Source organism: Papilio machaon, chromosome 13 (genome assembly GCF_912999745.1).
Source record: "Papilio machaon chromosome 13, ilPapMach1.1, whole genome shotgun sequence".
NCBI classification, from domain to species: Eukaryota; Metazoa; Arthropoda; class Insecta; order Lepidoptera; family Papilionidae; genus Papilio; species Papilio machaon.
The window spans coordinates 7,566,791-7,587,904 of NC_059998.1; the positions used below are offsets into that span (position 1 = coordinate 7,566,791).

Here is a 21,114-nt window from a genome sequence, read left to right on the forward strand (position 1 = left end):
TTATTATGAATTAGTTTTAAGTTAATTTTAAGATATTACATATTTTTATGTATTTCTCGGGCATTTTTTTTCAAAACATTATGTCTGAAGAATATAAGATACTTTAGACATGTAAATTCTCAATTTAATAACATTACAATAAAGGTAAAATACTTATAATTCATAATTAACATGTTTTAATTCATTTAAAATTCTAGATTAAAAATCATAGAGTATATAACGCCTTTGATAAGAGTAAAACAAATATCAATAAATTTATGATTTTAAAATAAACGTAATAATTAATTTGCTATATTTCTTTGTCTTATTATAGATAAATAATTAATATATTCAAGGTTACTGCGTGCAAAAGAAGTGTAATTTACTAGTTAAATGCATTTTTTTAATTAAATCAATACAACCCTGTTGTCAGTAACACATACAAATATTTAAAAAAAAAACAATTTATTTTTAATTTCATAGACAAGTTTTCAAATGAGATATGTGTTGTCTGTGGCAGCGGGGGCGCTAGTTGCGCGCGTCGCACGTCACCTCACACGTAGACTTGAGCTCGAGTAAGAATGGTCCTTCTTGAGCCGGATAGAAAGTTGATACCGTTATTATGTACCTACCTGCTGGGAGGTTACGAAGCTCCAAATATACAAAACCAGATCTGAAAGTTATTTAAATATATACTAATCTAATTTTTTTGAACTTAATTGACGAACTGGGGATAGGGTAAAAGAAAAATGTACAAATATTGGATCTATATTTTCTATTTACTGTATTGAATATGTATTGATACATCAACTATTCAAAAAATTCAATAAATCGTAAAATCCAAGATGGCCGAATAACTGGCGGTAAAAATAACGAACACAAACGAGAAGACCACAAGTGGAAGCAATTCCGAGTTTCGTCTGATGAGTTTGTGTTCCTGAGGACTAATTTTAATCCACGTTCCCTTCCTACCCTTTTTTATAAGGAAATAATGGGAAGGTGAAGTGGTTTTCGGCAGAGGAGGGGAAGGGGAAATATCTTTCTGTGTGTCCCCTCCTACTTACTTTAAAGGTAGGGAACTCATCTACAATTACAGTTATCTATGGTCGGTGTCTATACCAGTCGCTTCGCTATCTTAGCGAATCAGGTGGTCGCTTGTTCGTTTTCCAACTAATTATATTAAAAAAACGAATTCGTAGGTTTTAGTCAACACTTACCTATAAGGACCTGAAGATTCCTTTAAGAAGGGTGCAGTAACTGTAGGGTCCTCTATAGACTCAACTCTCGCGTCCATTCCAATCTGGTACTGCTTGGGACCTTTCAACTCGAGGACCATATTACATGGAGACCTGGCTTCAGGTACGGTTACTATAAACTTGGGATTATTAGGATACGTCGCACGATGGTTCTCACATCCACCTGCCGTTCTACCTGACCATTCACCACGTATCTAAAGACGGAAGTAAAACATAGTTTATAGATAACCTGGCAGCTGGAAATTATGTGAACTAACATATTTTGACCAATGAAGGACCAGGCACGGTTTAATGTTGCCATTTTAATAATTTTGAAATTACACAAAAAATATCACCCATGATGTTATGGCATAATTTTCTGATGTATCAATTTAAATAATATGGAATCACTACGAGAACTCGGGAATAAGGTAATATTTGCAAACTGGTAACCCATAAAACTAGTCTGTCAATGTCAAAAAACTGCTATAAGATTGTTGGACTATAATATCGGTGTAATGTTTTTTCTGGACTAATGAACTAAGGATCTGACCTGACTTAATACAGTAGGTTTTAAATAAGGCACTCAGAATATACAGGGTGAGCTTTTGTAGTGTATAAAGATGTTAATTTTATGTGTATACAGAACATTCGTTTACTGCGTGTAAATGTTGGTTTTTGCGTATACAAAATTTTGTTTTTTATGTATATCGGTGTATAGGTGTATATTTGCAGTGTATACAGTGTCGTTCGCCTCACCGTCCTCGTGTATGGGTACGTGTGCAGCTTGTCGAGGCTGACAGGGCAGGTGGCGTACGCACGCAGCGTGTACAGTATAGTGCGCGACTTCTCGTACTGAGACACGACCAGAGTGAACGTGTCGCAGCCCTCACTGACCACCACCTTGCATAGATAATGCGGGCTGTTGATACGGATACCGTCGATGTACGGTGGCGGGTCATCTGCTCGTACACAAATAGGTTATTAGGTGACCTATTGGTTGTACACAATTTAAAGTATTTAAGTTGTATTGTACTAGTCTTACTAATAATATAAATGAGAAAGTTTACACGGATGTATGTTTGTTCGAAGTTATCTCCGGAACGACTCAACAGATCTTTATGAAATTTGGCACATATATAGAACATAGCCTGAAAGAACACATAGGCTACTTAAAAGGTTTTCTTTAATTCCCCGCAGACATGCGAGCGACAGCTAGTATCTCAAATTACATAACAATAGGACGTCTGGTGATACACGGGTTACTACAGCGGCCTATTGGGACATAGGAATAGGCTATTTAGATTAAATTAAATTATAATAGACCACTGAATATAGTGGGTTGTCTTTCATTATACTGCAAAATTACTGCAATAGCTTATAATAGTAATATATAAATCACAAATTTTAAGATAAACAGATTTAAACTTACATGGATAATAAACTCTCCGTCCATTATTTTTATATACAAGTAATGTGATGTACTCGTTGTTGTCTCTAAAGTCGTCAATATCAGTGATGTGTCGCGTGAGCAGCAGCCACACGGCGCCGGGCGCGTGCGCACGCAGCGAGTACTGCGGGTTCTCGCCCACGTTGAACGCGTCTTTAGCCGGCCCTATACCAGCCTCCCACTTCCTACATTAGTACAACTTAGTTTTGTAACGTATGTCTAAGTAGTCAATCATCAGTTCACTATACTTCCCCACTGAGGGGAGGAGCCTACCCTAAGTTAGAGGTGACTAGGTCATAGTCAACCATAACCCAGTGCGGGTTGACTTCACACATGTCATTGAATTTCTTCTCAAATATATGCAGATTGCCTGTTGTTAATCGTAAGAACGTCGGATAAATGTACATATATAAATCGAAAATTGAAAAACACATTGATACATCGCGGGATTCGAACCCACGACCTGCAGATTACAAGTCAAGTGGTTTAAGTGGTCAATACTTAGACCAAATACCCTAATAGGTTTTTGAATAGTTTTAGACCATTGATTCGATGTGCTCGTTGAATCAAATACAAACTCAATATTACAATGATATGTGTGAAGTCAACCAACCCGCACTTGGCCAGCGTGGTTGACTATGGCCTAGTCACCCCTAACATGGGGTAGGCTCCGAGCCCCTCAGTGGGGACGTATAGTGAGCTGATGATGATGATGATGATGATGATGATGATGATGATGATGATGATGATTACAATGGATTTTAACCTTATCAGAAATTTGATTGAAAATTTAATTTTAACTGGAGCTTTTCTGTTATACGGAGACGGTTATACGGAGATTTTCTATTAACAAAATGTTAACTTATAATGCAAACTAAGTTCAGAACTGAGAGAAAACTTGTATAACCACAATATCATAAAAAAACACAACTACAATGCAAACACGATAACTGGTAAAAAAGCAAAACTTACTGATGCATACAAAAGGTGTATTTAAAAATTTCCGGATTCCAATTAAGATAGAAGACATCGAAGAACTTGAGTATACTGGCGTAGTCTATCCAGAAGACTCCGTTGTCGTACTGCGCCGCGCTGTCGGGGTCGTAGTTGAGCTCGCGGCGCAGTTCCGGCGTCCAGTGCGCAGTGTCCAGCTCGCTGTAGTTGCCGCGCCAGCGCAGGTGTGACCACGGGTTCTTCAGCTTTAGTAGTTTCACTCCCTGTGAGAATATTTTACGATGAGTTTGTTTTTGCTTATCTCAATTTAACTGACTTAAGTATGTTAATAGCAAGAGAAAAACCTTATCTTATTGACAGAGAGGAAGAGATTTTATTTAGAGAGTGATAAAGAAAGAGAAAGTGGTAGAGGAATAGAGACAGAGAGCTATTCGTTTTTGTATTCCTTACTACAAAAAGGAATTCAAATGATCTTCATATGGATTTTAAGAATCGATAATTGGGTTCACTGATTTTATTTCATTTTTTTTTATATTAAAAGGTGGCAAACGGGCTAGCAATCACTTGATTCGCCTAAACAGCGAAGTGACTTCATATGCATTTGCAGTTGCGTTACTTTCCGCTTTCTATGAGTACCTTCCTCGGTCAATTAGACCTCCCCTTCCCATCTCTTCCTTGTAAAGTGGAAATGGGTAGAGGACTAACTAGACTTCTGGAACCCACTAATCTGACTACAAGCGTAATTACTACCATTTTACGCTTGTCTTCTGTGTACATGACATTGCTGGGTTCTAAAACTGTTAAAATAAGTATGGAAAGAGCAAAGTTATATGCAATTGTGACTAACATTGACATTGCGCACGTCGAGCAATGCGTACGCGTGTGCGGGCACGAGGCCGGTGCGGTCCGCGTCCGCGTCTGTGAGTGCGCCCGTCGCCGCCGTGGCGAGCAGGTCTCCGCGCGCAGTGCGCGTGCGCAGCGTCTCGTACAACGCGCCCGCGTTAAAGTCCGCCTCCCCACTGCGCAGTGCGCACCGCTCCGGTATCCACCCAGTCAATGCGTGCAGATCTATGTTCTGATACACGTCATGTCAAATCTATGACTTCATTATTCATAATAATTATAATTTCTGAATAAAATAAGCTTTTAACGCAGTAATTTTTATCTAAATTGCTTGTTAATTGCATTTATCAGGAATTTTAATATTAAAATTTAAATTAATTAAGAACAGCTTAATTCACGTATTATTGTCCGGTGACGGCACCGACTAGTTTCGGACCCGTCGGGGCTGAGTCGTCAGTGCGAGACGTGGCGCGACCGCGAAGTTTACAAAATAAACACTGGCCCTGAAGATGGACCCCCGACGGTTCCGAAACTAGTCGGTGCCGTCACCGGACAATAATACGTAAATTAAGCCGTTCTTAATTAATTTATTAATATGTCTCACGAAAGTTTAAACAATTTTATTACATTTTAAACTATGTTTTTTCCAAAGTAACATTTTTTTTTAAATAAAACATATATTATGTACTTACACTATTAGAGCCGGGAAAGTCGTAACCGCCCATCACTTTCATGTAAGCTTTCTCCAATATAGACACCCAGAATTCATTCTTGTTACTAGAATAAGAACAAAGAAGACGACCATACTTGCTATAAGGTAGACGATCATCTATAATAACCTAAAAATACATATAAAATTCATATTTAATAAAAATACAAATCAAATGTCAGATAGAAATTTATTGCAATATATTAAGCTTTGAAAGAAATAATCAATTTAATATCTTGTATGTTTTACAACAATAAAATTTTGTAAATAATACATTATTCAACTATAAGATAGGGACATAGATCTCATCATCATCAGCTCACGTCCCCACCGAGGGTCTCGAAGCCTACCCCAAGTTAGGGGTGACTAGGTCATAGTCAACGACAGCCAAGTGCAGGTTGACTTCACACATATCGTTGAATTTCTTCTCAGATATGTGCAGCATCACGATGTTTTCCTTCATCGTAAGAACGTCGGATAAATTTATATATGTAAATCGAGAATAGAAAAACACATTGGTACATGGCGGGAATCGAACCCAGGAACTGCAGATTGCAAGTCAAGTGCTTAACCACTGAGCCACCGACGCTCTCATATCTCTCGACATAGATCGACATCAATGGCACTTTAGTATATTTGTAAGAAAAGGTAGACCATAGATAACAAGCTCCGACTAAGATGCAAGACAATTTTTCTATAACCGAAACATAGACAAAAAAGTTTAATATTATGTAGTTATATTGTGAAAACTAACCTTTCTTCTCACACCATTAAAATTAAGTTTCACCATGTATTTACCAAACGGATTATAAACTGGAACTTTGTTCTTATTCTTTGGGTAAATAATTGAGGTTATAATTTTTTTCTTAAATCTCTTCTCATATAAAGCACTAACAGCGAGAGATGCAACAAATGAACAATCAGATACTATCTGAAAAAAAAAAATTAAAAATATTTTTTTATCGCCTCATTCCAAATGAAGGCCTAACATAAAAATTTCATAGATCTTTTACTCTAACTTTTTTTCGACAAACTATTAGCTATCACAATTTTATTTCACTTTATCTTACAACTAGCTTTTACCCGTGACTCCGTCTGCGCGGAGTACAAAAGCTTAATTAGTAGTCTATTTGTTCTTACATGTTCAATGTTCTACATCTATACCAAATTTCATCCAGATCCATAAAACTGTTCTGAAGATACCTTGTAATATCCATCCATACAAACATTCGCATTTATATTAGTAACTAGCTGTCGCTCGCGACTCCGTCCGCGCGCAGTAAAAAAAAAAACTTAACAGGGGTATGAAAAATAGATGTTGGCCGATTCTCAGACCTACTCAATATGCTCACAAAATTTCACATCCGGTCACTTTCACATCATGGAACCGATTTCACACTAGCCACTAGTAATGACTGGTATGTTACAAAATGAGATTTCTTTACAATAATTTGGTTTAAAAAATGCACAATTCATACTTACAGTCTGTTTGATACTGTAACAATCAACATAATCACCGACTATCATTTTCGGATCAACCGAAACTTCATGAGGTCTCACCCAACAATCAAATTCTTTCTCCTGCTTAGATGACAACTTTAATTTACTCGCTTTATCTTCAAATGGTAAAGCATATTGAAACTTTTCAGAATAATCAACATCCATGAATGGTAGGAAATAGTTGTCATTTATATTTGATGTTTGACGAAGTACTTCCTTCTCTTCTTCTGTATAAACTTGTTTGCCTGTCACTTTTAAATGTACACTTTGTTCCCTTTGTAATTGCGCTCTTGGTGAGACCGCTGGAAATAATTTTAATTGTTACAAATGAGAGTAGTGTCGGGATCGCGCCAAATGGTGGTCCACAATCTCAGAAGCAGAAAGTTACGCAGTTGCATATCAGATTAGTCACAGACATGAGTTATGTTGTTGTAAGTTTAAATTTTTCTTGAAGTTTAAAATGAATTCTTAAGTGAATGCATTTTTTTATGTTTTACTAGCTGTCGCCCGCGACTCCGTCCGCGCGCAGTTAAAAAAAAAAAAAACTAAATGGGGGGTGGTTATGGAAAATAGATGTTGGCCGATTCTCAGACCTACTGAATATGCTCACAAAATTTCATGAGAATCGGTCAAGCCATTTCGGAGGTGTTCATGTTCGAACCCCGTGATACGAGAATTTTATATATAAGATAATAAATATATATAATATAACTGTCATAGAGTTGCCAGTTTTCTACAGTATCTAAGATAGAAATGTAAAAATTTACCATAAACAATGACCTGTACTGAAGATTATTGTTGAATTATTGAAATTTTTCGTTCAATAGCAATATTTACCTGGTTTTGCAGGCTCATTTATAGATAAAGCACTTATTTTCTTGATGCCTTTCAACTCCTCAGCCCTGTCCAATGCTTGAGCAGCGACATTTTTCACCTTCTGTTTGACATCATGATCACTTGCATCCTAGATGATAAAAAAAAGAAATTTAAATGTTTACATCTGTCAATAAACAAAAAGTATCACTAATAATTACCCTTAATCATTGTGCTATTATACAATATTGAAAGAAAAACTACCATAACACATTTTCTTTATAAAACACATATAAAAAAACAATATTTAAAATACAACTGATTCACACAACTGATTCAAAAGGGTATTGTTTTTCACACACATAAATTTTTATGTATGTAGATTTATATTATGTGTGTAATATCCATTGATCACCTACACGCCTAAATGGCTAAGTGCGGTGTGATTTGTTGTGTATTCTTATCCTAAGAGGAATAGGACTGTAGTCAGATGAGTTTTTTTGTTTTTAATTAACAAATAGTGTTATTTTCACTTACAATACTGACAGCCAGTTCAACTGCCTGTGTGTAGAGCTGCAAAGCCAAGTCTTTCAAGCCAGCCTCGTCCGCGTCCAATGCTTGTTGCATCAAGAAATAACATTGTTGTATCCCACGCTCACTTTCTGCTTGTTTTGCTCTATCTGAAAAAAAAAATATTTCTCTGCTCTAATTACTGTGGAACAAGTTCGTAATATAGAGGATAAGGAAAGAGTCGCTTTGTGTGGTACTTTTTATTTCAATGAGTCATCCTAGAATAGTGTTTACAAAGAAACGTCGAATATTTAGTGGAAATAGACTAATGAAACATCATGTCTATGATACCTTTTTGTTCTTGTAAAAAAGTAGCTCTTTCAAGGTACTCTTTAACTTTTTTTCGTATTTCCATCTGCTTTTCTGACGGTACATGATCACAAACTCTGTCTAAAAGTCTAGCTGCAGTCCTATAGCATTCGACAGCTTTATCAACCTGTCCCGTTTGATCAAATTTAACAGCGAGGGTAGCTGCTTCCGTTGCATTAGTAATATCACTCATTATTTATTATTTTTAATCACAAATCTTAAATAATTAATATAAACATTACACATACTGTCTAAATAAAATGTCAACGTCAAATTGACATAAGACAAATCAAGTTCAATATTCCCCATATGTATATATAATTTGGCAGCACTGGTGCGCATATTCTGCAGTGTGACGAGACTAAGCACAATTCTACGAATTTAGCAGAATTAAGCCGCATTCACATTTGTCTGACGTGTTGTGTCGTGATGCTTTCTGTCGTGATGGCTACTGTTCACATCTATGTGACGCGTTATGACGAATTTTTAATCAGTTCCGTTATAGCTCTCAGAGAGTTTACACATTCGCAATGTTTTTTCATGAATCATACGATTCAGATTCAGATTATGAAGAAGATATGCAGTTATTGGCACTGGCAACACTTCTAATGAAACAAAGAAAGAGAAGAAGATATATGGATACATCCAGTAAATACAAAAAGATAGTTTAGTTTTAATAGATTGATCCTTATATTGTTTACATTTTGTATCATAAATCGCTTTATATTGTCGTACGTACTCGATCAGCTCGTCGTCCATACCTTCTGACGCGTCACAACACGACACGTGCGCGTGCACACTAGTCCGACCCGCTGTGTCGTGTCGCTGCGCCGTCCCCCGCACCTCACCCAACTGACGCGGACCGGGATCGCTACTGACGCGACACGACACAAGCCATCACGACACACTGCGTCAGAGAAGTGTGCACGCAACCATATTTAAGCCGCATTCACATTTGCCTGACGTGTCGTGTCGTGATGCTTTGTGTCGTGATGGCTACTGTTCACATCTATGTGACGCGTTATGACGCATTTTTAATCAGTTCCGTTATAGCTCTCGGAGAGTTTACACATTCGCAATGTTTTTTCATGAATCATCCGATTCGGATTCAGATTATGAAGAAGATATGCAGTTATTGGCACTGGCAACACTTCTAATAAAACAAAAAAAGAGAAGAAGATATTGGATACATCCAGTAAATACAAAAAGATAGTTTAGTTTTAATAGATTGATCCTTATATTGTTTACATTTTGTATCATAAATCGCTTTATATTGTCGTACGTACTCGATCAGCTCGTCGTCCATACCTTCTGACGCGTCACAACACGACACGTGCGCGTGCACACTAGTCCGACCCGCTGTGTCGTGTCGCTGCGCCGTCCCCCGCACCTCACCCAACTGACGCGGACCGGGATCGCTACTGACGCGACACGACACAAGCCATCACGACACACTGCGTCAGAGAAGTGTGCACGCAACCATATTAATTGTATGAGACCGATACCTTTCTGACGCATCACGACACAACACGTCAGGCAAATGTGAACGCGGCTTAATTGTATGAGACCGATACCTTTCCGACGCATCACGACACAACACGTCAGGCAAATGTGAACGCGGCTTGACGCATCACGACACAACACGTCAGGCAAATGTGAACGCGGCTTTAAGCCCGAATTGATTTGTAGCAAAATTGTATCGAAGAGTCACAGATCAGAGAGAAGGCATTACAGCGATATTTACTTTGGAAACTCTGTAAATATGGAGTTTACAGAGTTATATGTGTACCTATGTATGTAAACTTACTGAAAAGGAATAGAAAAAGGTATAACTTTCGTCACAAATCTAAAAAGCGTAATAATGTTATTCAAAATTTTTTACACAGAAAATTTGAAATTTTGGTTGTATTATTATTACAAGTACACCTAAGTCTGTTTTTACACGGTCTTTTTGTACACGGTTTTGATATAACACGGTTTGAAAATTGAATATTTTTAATTTTTTACACGATTTTATTCCATTTAGCACGATTTGAAATTTTATGTACTTAATTTTTTTTTGTCAAATTTAATTTTTGCGAAGTATGTTCATATCACAAAAAAGTATTTATGAAAGAAAAAAGTCTGAAACCATCGATAGTATCGATAGTTTGCGAACACTAGCTTAAAGATTTAAGTGAATTCCCCTTTAGCGCGTACAAACAATTTTTACTGGTCAAAGCAAATGTGAATAGCACTAATTTAGGGGAATTCCCTTTATGTGCATACAATAAAATTTACTGGTCAGAGCAATTGAAACGTGTTAATATTTTGTGAACTGTCAATGCAATAAGACGTGTTTGGTAAAGAAATTTTTTGCAGGCAAATTTGATTTTCCATTAAATTTAATTTTAACGCATTAAGATAAAAGGTAAGCCAAAAAATATTTTGTATTTATATTTGATTTAATAAAATAAACATGAATTCTTGTTCTTATAAATTCTTTTTTTTCACTAATTTTAATAGGTTTTAGAGATTAGGAACAAATCACCCATTTTTGTATAAGATCAATGTCTTTTTTTACACGGTTTTTTTTTACACGGCTTCTTCTGGAACCAATCTACCGTGTAAAAACAGACTTAGGTGTAATAAGTTTGCTTTTTAATCAATTAGAATTTTTATATACCTCATTTAAAAAATTATAATAAATTAAAATTCAGTAATTTTTTCAAGAACAAAAGTTTGAAGAATTTTTAATTTAAATTTGGTCACACAGCAGAAAGTTTGTCAATGTCATTTTGTTGTGCATTCATGAAAGACCTTTATTTTAGTAAATTTTTATTCTTTATTTTAACGGTGATATATTTCGAGACAAATTTAAAGTTTTATTCGTTTTTTATGTGAATTGATTTATAATAGTGTTTTGTGAAGTGCAAAATATTTAAATTTTTGCAGAAATTGAATTAATTTTTAAACGAAATGGCTTCGGATATTTTAGCTAGTTCTGGAAGCGAGATACGAGAAAATTTGGTGATTAGAATTTCGTAATTAACACTAATTTCATACATCCATACGTCCATTTAATTTATAATGTATAATTTACATATTTTATAATGATATTCAAATACACGATTTCGTCAATCTGAGTGACCTTCGTACCTTTTTATTTTATAAGAAGCGTTATAAACTTTTTAAATTAATCATAGTAGACGTAGTTCTTGTTTTAAATACGGTTAAGTTAATTTTATCACAATCATTGTAACTATAATTCAATAAAAAATCAACAAATTCACTTAAAATTTTCTTTCACTAAAATGAGTTCAAAACCATATAATATCAGATGATTATTACTATCAAAATTTTTAAAAATTCAAACACTTCTGTTACATATTTTGTAATCGGCACTTACTTCTCTGGAATTAACAATTATTTAACAACCCAATAAACCATAAGTTTTGGATATAGAAATTTAAATCATGCAGTATTTTCAGGTGACGACAGCAGTGAAATTTCTATCCAATCCTAACGTACAGCGATGTACTTTAGAAAGTAAAGAACGTTTCTTACGTGGTAAAGGTCTGACAGACAAAGAAATACAAAAAGCTATAGAAAAATGTGGGGAATTGATAGATGTGCCATCCATCGCTTCTGAATTTATGTTCTTCACTTCTTCAAGAAGATCCTGGTTAAGAGAACGCATTTTACCAATTATAGTGTATGGAGGATTCATGTATGGATGTTACTGGTTTTATAAGGTGAGTCTTTTAGTTCTGTATTTATGTAATTTGCCTAAAGACTAGAAAAAAATAAAAAACTATCTTGCTGTTAATAATTTCTTTCTAAACTCTAAACCTTAATAAATTTAGACTAAAACAAAAATAAAAGTAAAATGCTTTTGACCTTTTAATAAATGAAAAAATATTTTGCATTAATATTGCATTTTTAGTTTCATATATTAGGAAATCGTAAAAAGGTTTTTAATCTAAAGTTACATAGATTTGCATTGTACATTTTACATACTGCCAGATTCATTAATAAACAAAGCAGGTCAGCACATTAAGAGGTCACATATATCTAGAGTTTATCTTGACTAGATACACCAACTCACTTTATTTTCATAACATTCTTGTATGTAATTATTGGAATAGGTCACTGAAGGACTTATTGCTGTTGCTATGTAACACTGAAAGCCTACTAATTGTTTTTTTAATAGCCATAGATTCGCTAATATTGTTAATTTACTAATATTTTATGTGCAATAGCAACTAAACTTGAGGCCTGTGCTAAGGACGGGAATAACATAATTTACCTTTAATACAAGCATTTTATTAATGCAATTTCAAAGTATGAGAAGGTAATAAACTTGTATCTTATGTGTGATATCCTGGTATTCTGGTGTCATTTTTATATAGATTAAAAGTTGTTTTATATTAACAAACTATAGATTATTCTAAATTTTGCAAATACTTTAAAAAATCATGTTTGAAACTGTCCATAAAGTTTTTTTAGTCTTGGTTATTTTATTTCAATTTTTTGTCTTGTTCTTTTGCCAAAAGAATAAAGTACTTTATAATCATTTCAGGTAAAAAATTCAATGTAGTGGCAGTTATCTTTTTTCGTATAGAGTTTTACCTTGAACAAGGTTTTCTTTTGTTAAAAATTGCTCAACTGTAACATACCATTACTTATATACCTTGATGTTGATAATAAAGTAATAAAACTAGAACATAGAATAAATTTGATAAATAATAAAATTAGAACGAAATTAAAGATAAACGAACATTCGCTGCGCTATATTATTTATTATTGTTACTAAAATTTCTTTTATTACTTTAAGTACAAGTGAGAAGAAAATGTTTTAATTTTTTCTTAAAATATTCTAAAAACTTTTTGGTTTCACTATGTTGCTCTGTGACAATGTTACGATGAGTTTACACAGCCACACATATAAATAAATAGAAAAAAAAAACTGACTGACAGGCTTTTATATTTGTTTTTTAGAACACTGTATTTTTTTTAATTTAAACTCCATGTAACAGTCTTTTATTTTACAATATACTCGAAAACATCGAAATCATGATTAAGCAATCTAAAAAAATGTTACGGCGAGTCTGATTTGAACTCTTTTTTTACTAATTTATAATTTTATTTCTTATATCCACTGTATGTGTTTGCCGATGTAAAATGACAATCAGGGAAAAAAGACTAATTAAATGACACCTGAATCGTTAACATCGATTTATTCATTTAGGCTCTAGGCCCTCACAAAGAAAACAAACATACAGATCCACGTACATAAAAAACTAACATACGCGCGAAAAATATTAAGTCAGTTGGTCAACAACGTCATTTTCATTCTTTTAGAAAGAACAGAGATAACAATTGTTGTCATTTTTCGTTCTAATTATACATTTCGTATACCAGTATGCGTGTATAAAGGTCATTGATTGATAAAAAATACTTACAAAATTTAAGATAACATTGAAAAAAAGATAAGTATAAAGCAATGCAATATCCTTGAGTAAATCCGTTAATAGGCAATATCTTTAGTCTAAGAAAATGAAAATTTAATTTTTTAATGGACTAATTTATTTTTTATATCTAGAAATATAGGAAAAATGTGTTTTTTTTTTATAAGTTACTAGCACTTGCCCGCGACTACGTCCGCGCGAAATTAAAGAAAATCTAATAATAAACATAGTTTACCCAGGGATTATGTAGCTGTCCAACAGTGAAATAATTTTTCAAATCGCTTCAGAAGTTTCATAGCCTATTGAATGCAATTAAACAAATAAATTTTTCCTTTTCATAATCTAATATATAAAATTCTTGTTCGGCCAACATCTATTTTTCATACCCCTATTAAGTTTTTTTTAACTGCGCGCGGACGGAGTCGCGGGCGCCAGCTAGTCTAATATATAAAATTCTCGTGTCGCGGTGTTTGTGTTTGAACTCCTCCGAAATGGCTTGACCAATTTTCATGAAATTTTGTGAGCATATTCAGTAGGTCTGAGAATCGGCCAACATCTATTTTTCATACCCCCCCTATTTAGTTTTTTTAACTGCGCGTGGATAGAGTCGCGGGCGACAGCTAGTATAGAAGTATAGATTTGAGCTATACATATTTTTTAACTTTAATAGTCTGATGATTTTCTTATCTCGTAAAGATCGAAGTGCATCTAAATGTCACCTTCCTAAGTAATGCAAATTGCGTCCAATTCAAGTTACAAGTTAAGTAACAGTGAGTTAACATTGAACAAACACCTCTACAAAATAAATATCTGTGTTTATTTTTTTAATTAATTCATTATACTATCTGTATTTTTAGTTAATAATATTAATATACAACAATAGTCGCAACTTAACGCCGTAATTGAAACATAAAAATATGTTAACTGTCATCTTTTAGTGGCGGCCATATTTGATTTATTCGTGTTTTACACATCAAGGCTTTTTATTTGTTATTATTATTACAACAAAAAGAGTTTTATAAAGTCCTGTATCATAAATATAGTAATCTATTATATACTAGCTTTTACCCGCGACTCCGTCCGTGCGGAACAAAAAATAGAAAACGGGGTAAAAATTATCCTATGTCCTATTCCTGGTTCTAAGCCACCTGCCCACCAATTTTCAGTCAAATCGATTCAGCCGTTCTTGAGTTATAAATGGCGTAACTAACACAACTTTCTTTTATATATATAGATATATATAGATATAGAAAATTGGTGGACAGGTAGCTTAGAACTAGGAAACAGACATATCCTATGTCTGTTTCCTAGCTCTTTTTCCTATTTTTACCCCGTTTTCTATTTTTTATTCCGCGCGGACGGAGTCGCGGGTAAAAGCTAGTGTTTTATAATATGCATATTTCTCATGATAGCCTTGACGATTGTGATCTTCAAATGTAGAAGCGACGTATGACTACGCCAACTTATATTGTTGCGTTGCTCAATGCTCCACAGTTTGCATTATTCAGCTTATTTTAACACGATGTTTCCTGTATATGTCCACCAACGAAACATCTGTAAAATATTACATTATTTGTATTTATTTGTTAAATTATATTGCATTTATATTTCATACGAAACTACGTCAAAAGTTTTTATGAGTACTTTTTACATATTAACGACACAAAATAAAGAATATGAATTATAACTATTGATTATGTAATAAATTATTGTTTATTAATTGCATTATGTAAATTGCAACATCGAATATCTATTGTTCATTTTTCACATACAATATTGTAAATTATTACAATAATTTTGGTACTATCGTGTGATTAATAACTACTTCAACTGATAGCAATTGATACTTATACTAGGAAGTTGTTCAAGATGACAGAATTAACAATTACACGTATAACGAAATTCAATTTTATATACAAGGAACACCTCTGTGCTCATACCAGAATCTAACTACTTTCAAATTTGTAAACTCGAAAACTAAAGCACAGATTATGATTTTAGCTAACGAACACAAAACTCATCTATCACTAATTTACAATTTTACTTATTATTTTATTAACTACTACCTTTACCCGCGACTCCGTCCGCGCGGAATAAAAAAAATTGCACACAAGATAAAAAAACTTCCTATGTCCGTCTCCTAGTTCTAAGCTACCTCCCCATCAATTTTCAGCTAAATCAGTTCGACCGATCTTGAGTTCTAAACAGTGTAACTAACACGACTTTCTTTTATATATATATATATATATATAGATTTACAACAAAACTACTATCTAATATCACAAATTATTCTAATGCATAAAAATAAATAAATAAAGAATACAATTACACTTTATTCCTATTTATTACACCTTTGGCCAAGAAACTACATTACTCAATGAAGTGCCCATTTTTATCTTTATTACTAATACAATTTTGCAACTATCGGTAATATTAGCTACTAGCAGTTGCCTGTGTCTTCGTCCGCGCGAAATTAAAATTGTATCTAGTAATAAATTTAGTCTATGTCAAATGGGGATAGTGTAGCTTCCCAACAGTGAAAGGATTTTTCAAATCGTTTCAGTAATTTCGGAACCTATTCAATGCAATGAAATAAAACAATCAAATCGTTCATCTTAATAGTATTACTAACTCCGTTCACGCGGAATTTAAAAAAAAAAACAACAAAGTAACCTATGTGTTCTTCCAGATTATGATCTACATCTATTCATTGAAATCCGTTGAGCCGTTCTAAACATACCTTCAAACAAACATCCATCGATCCGTCTAAACATTCGCATTTATAATATCAGTAAGATTAGTATAGATATTTATTCAAGGATTTTGTCCTATTTTACAGAACTGCGTAAAGCACTTAATATTTATAGAAGAGCCGAAGCGTAAATCAACAGCGGAGTGCATAGAGGAGTTGCGTAAATCTCTCGACGTGTTGAACAGTAGTGTGACGTCACTACGCACCGAGGTGCAGGCCGCGGCACAGCACAATGCGTTGCGCTTCCAATTGGACAACCTCAAGTCTGATATTGCATCCGTTAAAGGGATATTATTGAATAGGTATGAAATTTTCTTCCAAAGTGTCATCTAGATGTTTATCTTGTGCAGCGATACTCAAAGTCTCCAATATGAACCCCCTGGAAGAAGCGGTGGGGGTGAACTTTGGCGGAAAAAAAGTTGAGTGTTGTATACTTTAGTGGTAGAAATTTAGATAGAAAATTCACCGAAACTAATCAAATTTTGAAAGGTGTCTACGAAAAAATTTTAGGATTATCTGGTCTAGATCTGAAAAAAAAGATTCAAATAGTTTTGTTCGAAACGGAAGGTAAAAAAATTGCAAACTTAAGTACCTAGCTTGGATAAAACTCGTAATATCTTCCTTTAACTCCCTCAGGAATCAATTCCCCTCACTCAAAACTCGTACAGAGCCGCCATCGATCCCGGCATGGCAGCGGCAATCGGAGGAGGCGTCAGCCACAGAAGTAGCTGCGGAGGAGAAGAAGAAGTCGCACCGCAGTCGCAGTCAGCGCTCCGAGAGCGGCGGCTCCAACTCCAGTGAGGGAGAACACGCCACCAAGAACAGTGATAGTAGCCTCGAGATCATGTGAGTTATGAACGCTTTCAGGCTATGCACTAGGAGACATAACTAATATAACAAACTATTTATTTGAAATGATTTTTTTTATTGATTTTTGTGTTAGATTCTCATCACTTGAACTTTATTAGCTGACGCTGGTGACTTCGTTTGCGTCAGAGTTAAAAAAAAACTTAAAAAAGTAACCTATGCGTTTTTAAATTATGCTCTATGATCCAAATTTAATCCAAAACAGTTCAGCCGTTTTCAAACTTTCGCATTTCTAATATTAGTAATAATATATTTACTTTTTTTTTCCAGCACATGAAGTGATACGCCACAGTTCAAATTTAGTCTATATTATTACGATGTTAGACTCAAGCCTGTACGTTTCTGTTTGTTGGCGGCAAATTGTTAGTGCAATGATAGTGACAGGTGCAGATTGTAAAAAAAACTATGCTTTTTGTTAACTTTTTTTTTTGTAAATGTGTTGTATAAAGGAATTTTGTTTTATCTAGATGTTTTTTTTATTATACGATTATTTAGGACTGTAGTGTACAAAATTAATTAAATACATGTATTAAAATCTATTTACAGTATATCAATATTTTCCTAACATTTTCATCAGATATTTATTAAATATTTGGTATAAAAATTATTTTGCTGTTTAAATTAATAAGGCATGCTGAAAAAAAAAATAACAAAAATATTCAATTTATTTAAAACAAAAATTTAGGAATTTTTTTTACACGAATAAATGTGTAATTATATAAATAATGGTTAATAAAACATTTTCTTGTTGTTTTGTTAAGAAATTTGTATTTTTAATTTTATAATAAGCTCTCAGGTTGTTTTAGCTCCCAAATTTGACAAGATATTAATGAAAACGAATAAAGGCAATTTTAATAGCCGAATCCAAGCTTGCCAATATATTTTCACATAGTATATTTTGGATTAAAGATATTTTCTTTTTTGAGTTCATAACTCAATACAATAAAATATGTGGGTTAAGGTAAATATACGATTATGGTTTGCATGAATTAATTACCATTTTACTGTCTGAATGTGAACATATTTTAATGTAATTAAAGTGTAAATAACTTTCAAAAATGTGTTTTATCGTGGGTTTCTGAGACCAGTCTCCGTTTAAAACATTGTTTCTGTTTTGTCAAAAATAAGGACAAGGATGTCAATATGTTTTAAACGGATATTTTGGTCTCAGAAACCAACAGTAAAACTACTAAGAAACATAGTGACTTCCTAATATTGCTCATCTGTGTGACGTCATAATAGTGTAAGCATTCCAAAGTAATGTAATAAATAATCTGGGTGATAATTAAACCAATGATAGCAATTAATTTCGTTTTTTTTATTTCTCCTACCTTTTTGTAATCCCTATATATCTAACAGAATAAGGGTGCATTTTTATTAGTCGATTACATGCATGTTGCGATATATTTCTTGTTGACCGATGCCAGAATGCTCGCATGAGAACCGATTTCATTAGTCGTTAGGGCACGCATGCGTTGAGCGATAGTCTAGACCTCAGTTTTCTTTACCGTGCATTGCACTCGTCTGTGTCCCCGCACGACGCTTGCAGATTTGTCCGACTCCCCGCATTCTTTTTGACGACACGACAGAGTTATCGACATTATGTATGACGTTCGACACACCCTTTGCCTAAATTAAAGATGGCTGCTCTCACCTGTCACCACCAAACTAAGGAAGAGGAGTAATTTTTTAGGTAAAGCATAATTAATAGGATTGAGATATATGATATTTAACTGCGCTCTTTTAAAAGTTTATTTTCTCTTACTTTATAAAAAGCTAAACATTAAGTATAAATAAAGTTTGAGGTTATGTTTATTTTGGGGATGTTAATAAAATAAAAGCCACAATGATAATATTTTCTATATTACAAAAATACATCACAAGGTATATATTGAGCTTAGTCCTGTATGACAAGAGAACACATTCACTTCAACAGTTTGGGCTGAGATCAACGAGCAAGTACAAATATATCAACTTGAAGAAACATCGATCACTTCATATGTCGCGGCCGCGGTCATCCGTACTTAAAAAACCCGTAAAGTTATCAACCACGATTCACAAACTAGATTTTGCATAAAAACATATTTATTAAAATTAATTTGAATTATAAAATGCTTTTGAAGTGCTAATAAAAAAGTAAAAATTTTGACATTTCATTTTGACATCTAATTACCGCCATTTTTTTTTGCAAAAAATATACATTCACGTTACTAAATATTTATACTATGTTAGTACAGAATATATTTAAAAAAAATCACAATCAGTTTTATACCGAAAGCCGCGACAAATGAAGCGGCACATATAAAAATCTTTCATACAATATATTTTGCGAATAACATCAACAATGGCGCACCGAGTCAACATTCATAAACGCTGTAGACCACACTCTAGTGCAAGGATCATAACTTCAAATCAGTTTTCACTAGCGAAATACTTATAACATGGACATCCCTATCATTGATTTTGAAAAAAAAAAAAGATAACAAGATCAAGATAAAATCTTTTACCTGACTGAGCTAAGGCTCACAAAAGGAATAAAAACTTTTATCCCATTATTCATGGGATAAAATTTTTATTGCATATTTTAGAAGATTAGATACAGATTAATTTTATACAATAATAAAAAAAAAACAAAAAAAAAATTGACACTAATGTGACACTGTTTTAGTTTTGGGATTTAGTAAAGTTGTTCATTTTCAGTCTTATTTTCAATATCTAATCTGTGTAATGACTAGTTAAAACTCACTTGTTCTATAAAACCTTTCTAAAAAAAATATAATTACAAAATACTAATGGAAGCTATGAAGAAGCGAGAGAAGTGTCAGGAGAGCGCAAAATGAAAGTCCGCGGACTCTACATACCCCTCTGGGTTACAGGCGTGAGTTATATTATTTTTGTTGTAGCGGAGCTTCTTCTTCTAAAATATGTAAGTTGTTTCGGATTTTTTTTTTTTGTATGAATAAAAGACATCTTTAGAGTATGGTCTACATTCAGAAAATTTTGCATCATATAAAAAAAACTAAACTTAGACAAATCGTCTATGGTTAAATATTTTGAGATTACACGAAGAATTAAAAATTCAATAAGAAAACTTGAAAGTGAATAAAAGGTGCAACTTTGATATAATTTTTTTTTTTTTGTATACACAAATATTCAAATTGATAAGCAATCATATTTCTATATAGATAATTATGCGTTTTACATTTACAACAAGTTATAAATAACCACAAAAATATTTTAATAATAATTAAATGCATGCATGCATTTTGCATACAACACTTAATTTAACCCGATAATTTAAAAAGTTCGGATCACTTCAACAAATTCATATGTCCTGCATATATTTTATATCTTATCTTAAAAGATGATATTTCAAATGCAATTTATAACCTATTTACAGTAAAACATGGATAATAGAAAGTTCAAAGAAACGTGATAAATTTCTCGCTTTTAGAGGTTTCTTTCTAATCACAGTTTCTCGCTTATTCCGGACAATGATTATCACTTATCCAGGTTAGAATGTAGTATCTTTCAAATAATAATGTGCCTATCAAATCTCGATAAATCAAACATCAACAGAATACAAGTTGTAATATAAAAAAAAAGTTATAATTCATTTAAAAAAAATAACAGATTTAAATGGAAGAAAATGACAAAAAGTGGTTTCCCAATCAATATTTTTT

At 33.4% G+C, this 21,114-nt stretch overlaps 2 protein-coding genes across 5 annotated transcripts; one reads left to right on the forward strand and one right to left on the reverse strand.

The window, feature by feature from the left end:
- Positions 1–331: 331 nt before the first annotated feature.
- LOC106709227 (calpain-7) lies at positions 332–8,638 on the reverse strand. The gene is made up of 12 exons (XM_014500982.2): positions 8,345–8,638; positions 8,021–8,163; positions 7,508–7,634; positions 6,653–6,972; positions 5,925–6,101; positions 5,154–5,300; positions 4,466–4,693; positions 3,637–3,881; positions 2,647–2,849; positions 1,974–2,176; positions 1,197–1,429; positions 332–652 (listed from the first exon to the last, which is right to left on the reverse strand). Exons 1-12 carry the CDS (start codon positions 8,553–8,555, stop codon positions 508–510), a joined length of 2,382 nt encoding a protein of 793 aa, XP_014356468.1. The 5' UTR covers positions 8,556–8,638; the 3' UTR covers positions 332–507.
- A 2,618-nt stretch (positions 8,639–11,256) lies between these two features.
- On the forward strand, positions 11,257–17,873 carry LOC106709224 (peroxisomal membrane protein PEX14). 4 transcript variants are annotated; one of them, XM_014500978.2, is made up of 5 exons: positions 11,257–11,371; positions 11,824–12,096; positions 16,652–16,866; positions 17,201–17,410; positions 17,702–17,873. In XM_014500978.2, exons 1-5 carry the CDS (start codon positions 11,321–11,323, stop codon positions 17,706–17,708), a joined length of 756 nt encoding a protein of 251 aa, XP_014356464.1. In that variant the 5' UTR covers positions 11,257–11,320; the 3' UTR covers positions 17,709–17,873. The 4 variants fall into 4 exon arrangements, with proteins under 4 accessions (XP_014356464.1, XP_014356466.1, XP_014356465.1 ...); XM_014500980.2 differs by having other exon boundaries at positions 11,833–12,096; XM_014500979.2 differs by lacking the exon at positions 17,702–17,873 and having other exon boundaries at positions 17,201–17,414.
- The last annotated feature ends 3,241 nt before the right edge of the window (positions 17,874–21,114 follow it).

Coding starts and splice junctions, on each gene's coding strand:
- LOC106709224 (XM_014500978.2), top strand. CDS start 11,321: ATGGCTTCGGATATTTTAGCTAGTTCTGGAAGCGAGATACGAGAAAAT. Junction 12,097..16,651: donor GATGTTACTGGTTTTATAAG/GTGAGTCTTTTA, acceptor CCTATTTTACAG/AACTGCGTAAAGCACTTAAT. Junction 16,867..17,200: donor AAAGGGATATTATTGAATAG/GTATGAAATTTT, acceptor TAACTCCCTCAG/GAATCAATTCCCCTCACTCA.
- LOC106709227 (XM_014500982.2), bottom strand. CDS start 8,555: ATGAGTGATATTACTAATGCAACGGAAGCAGCTACCCTCGCTGTTAAA. Junction 4,694..5,153: donor ACTTTCCCGGCTCTAATAGT/GTAAGTACATAA, acceptor GACGTGTATCAG/AACATAGATCTGCACGCATT. Junction 1,430..1,973: donor CGTACCCATACACGAGGACG/GTGAGGCGAACG, acceptor TTCCGTCTTTAG/ATACGTGGTGAATGGTCAGG.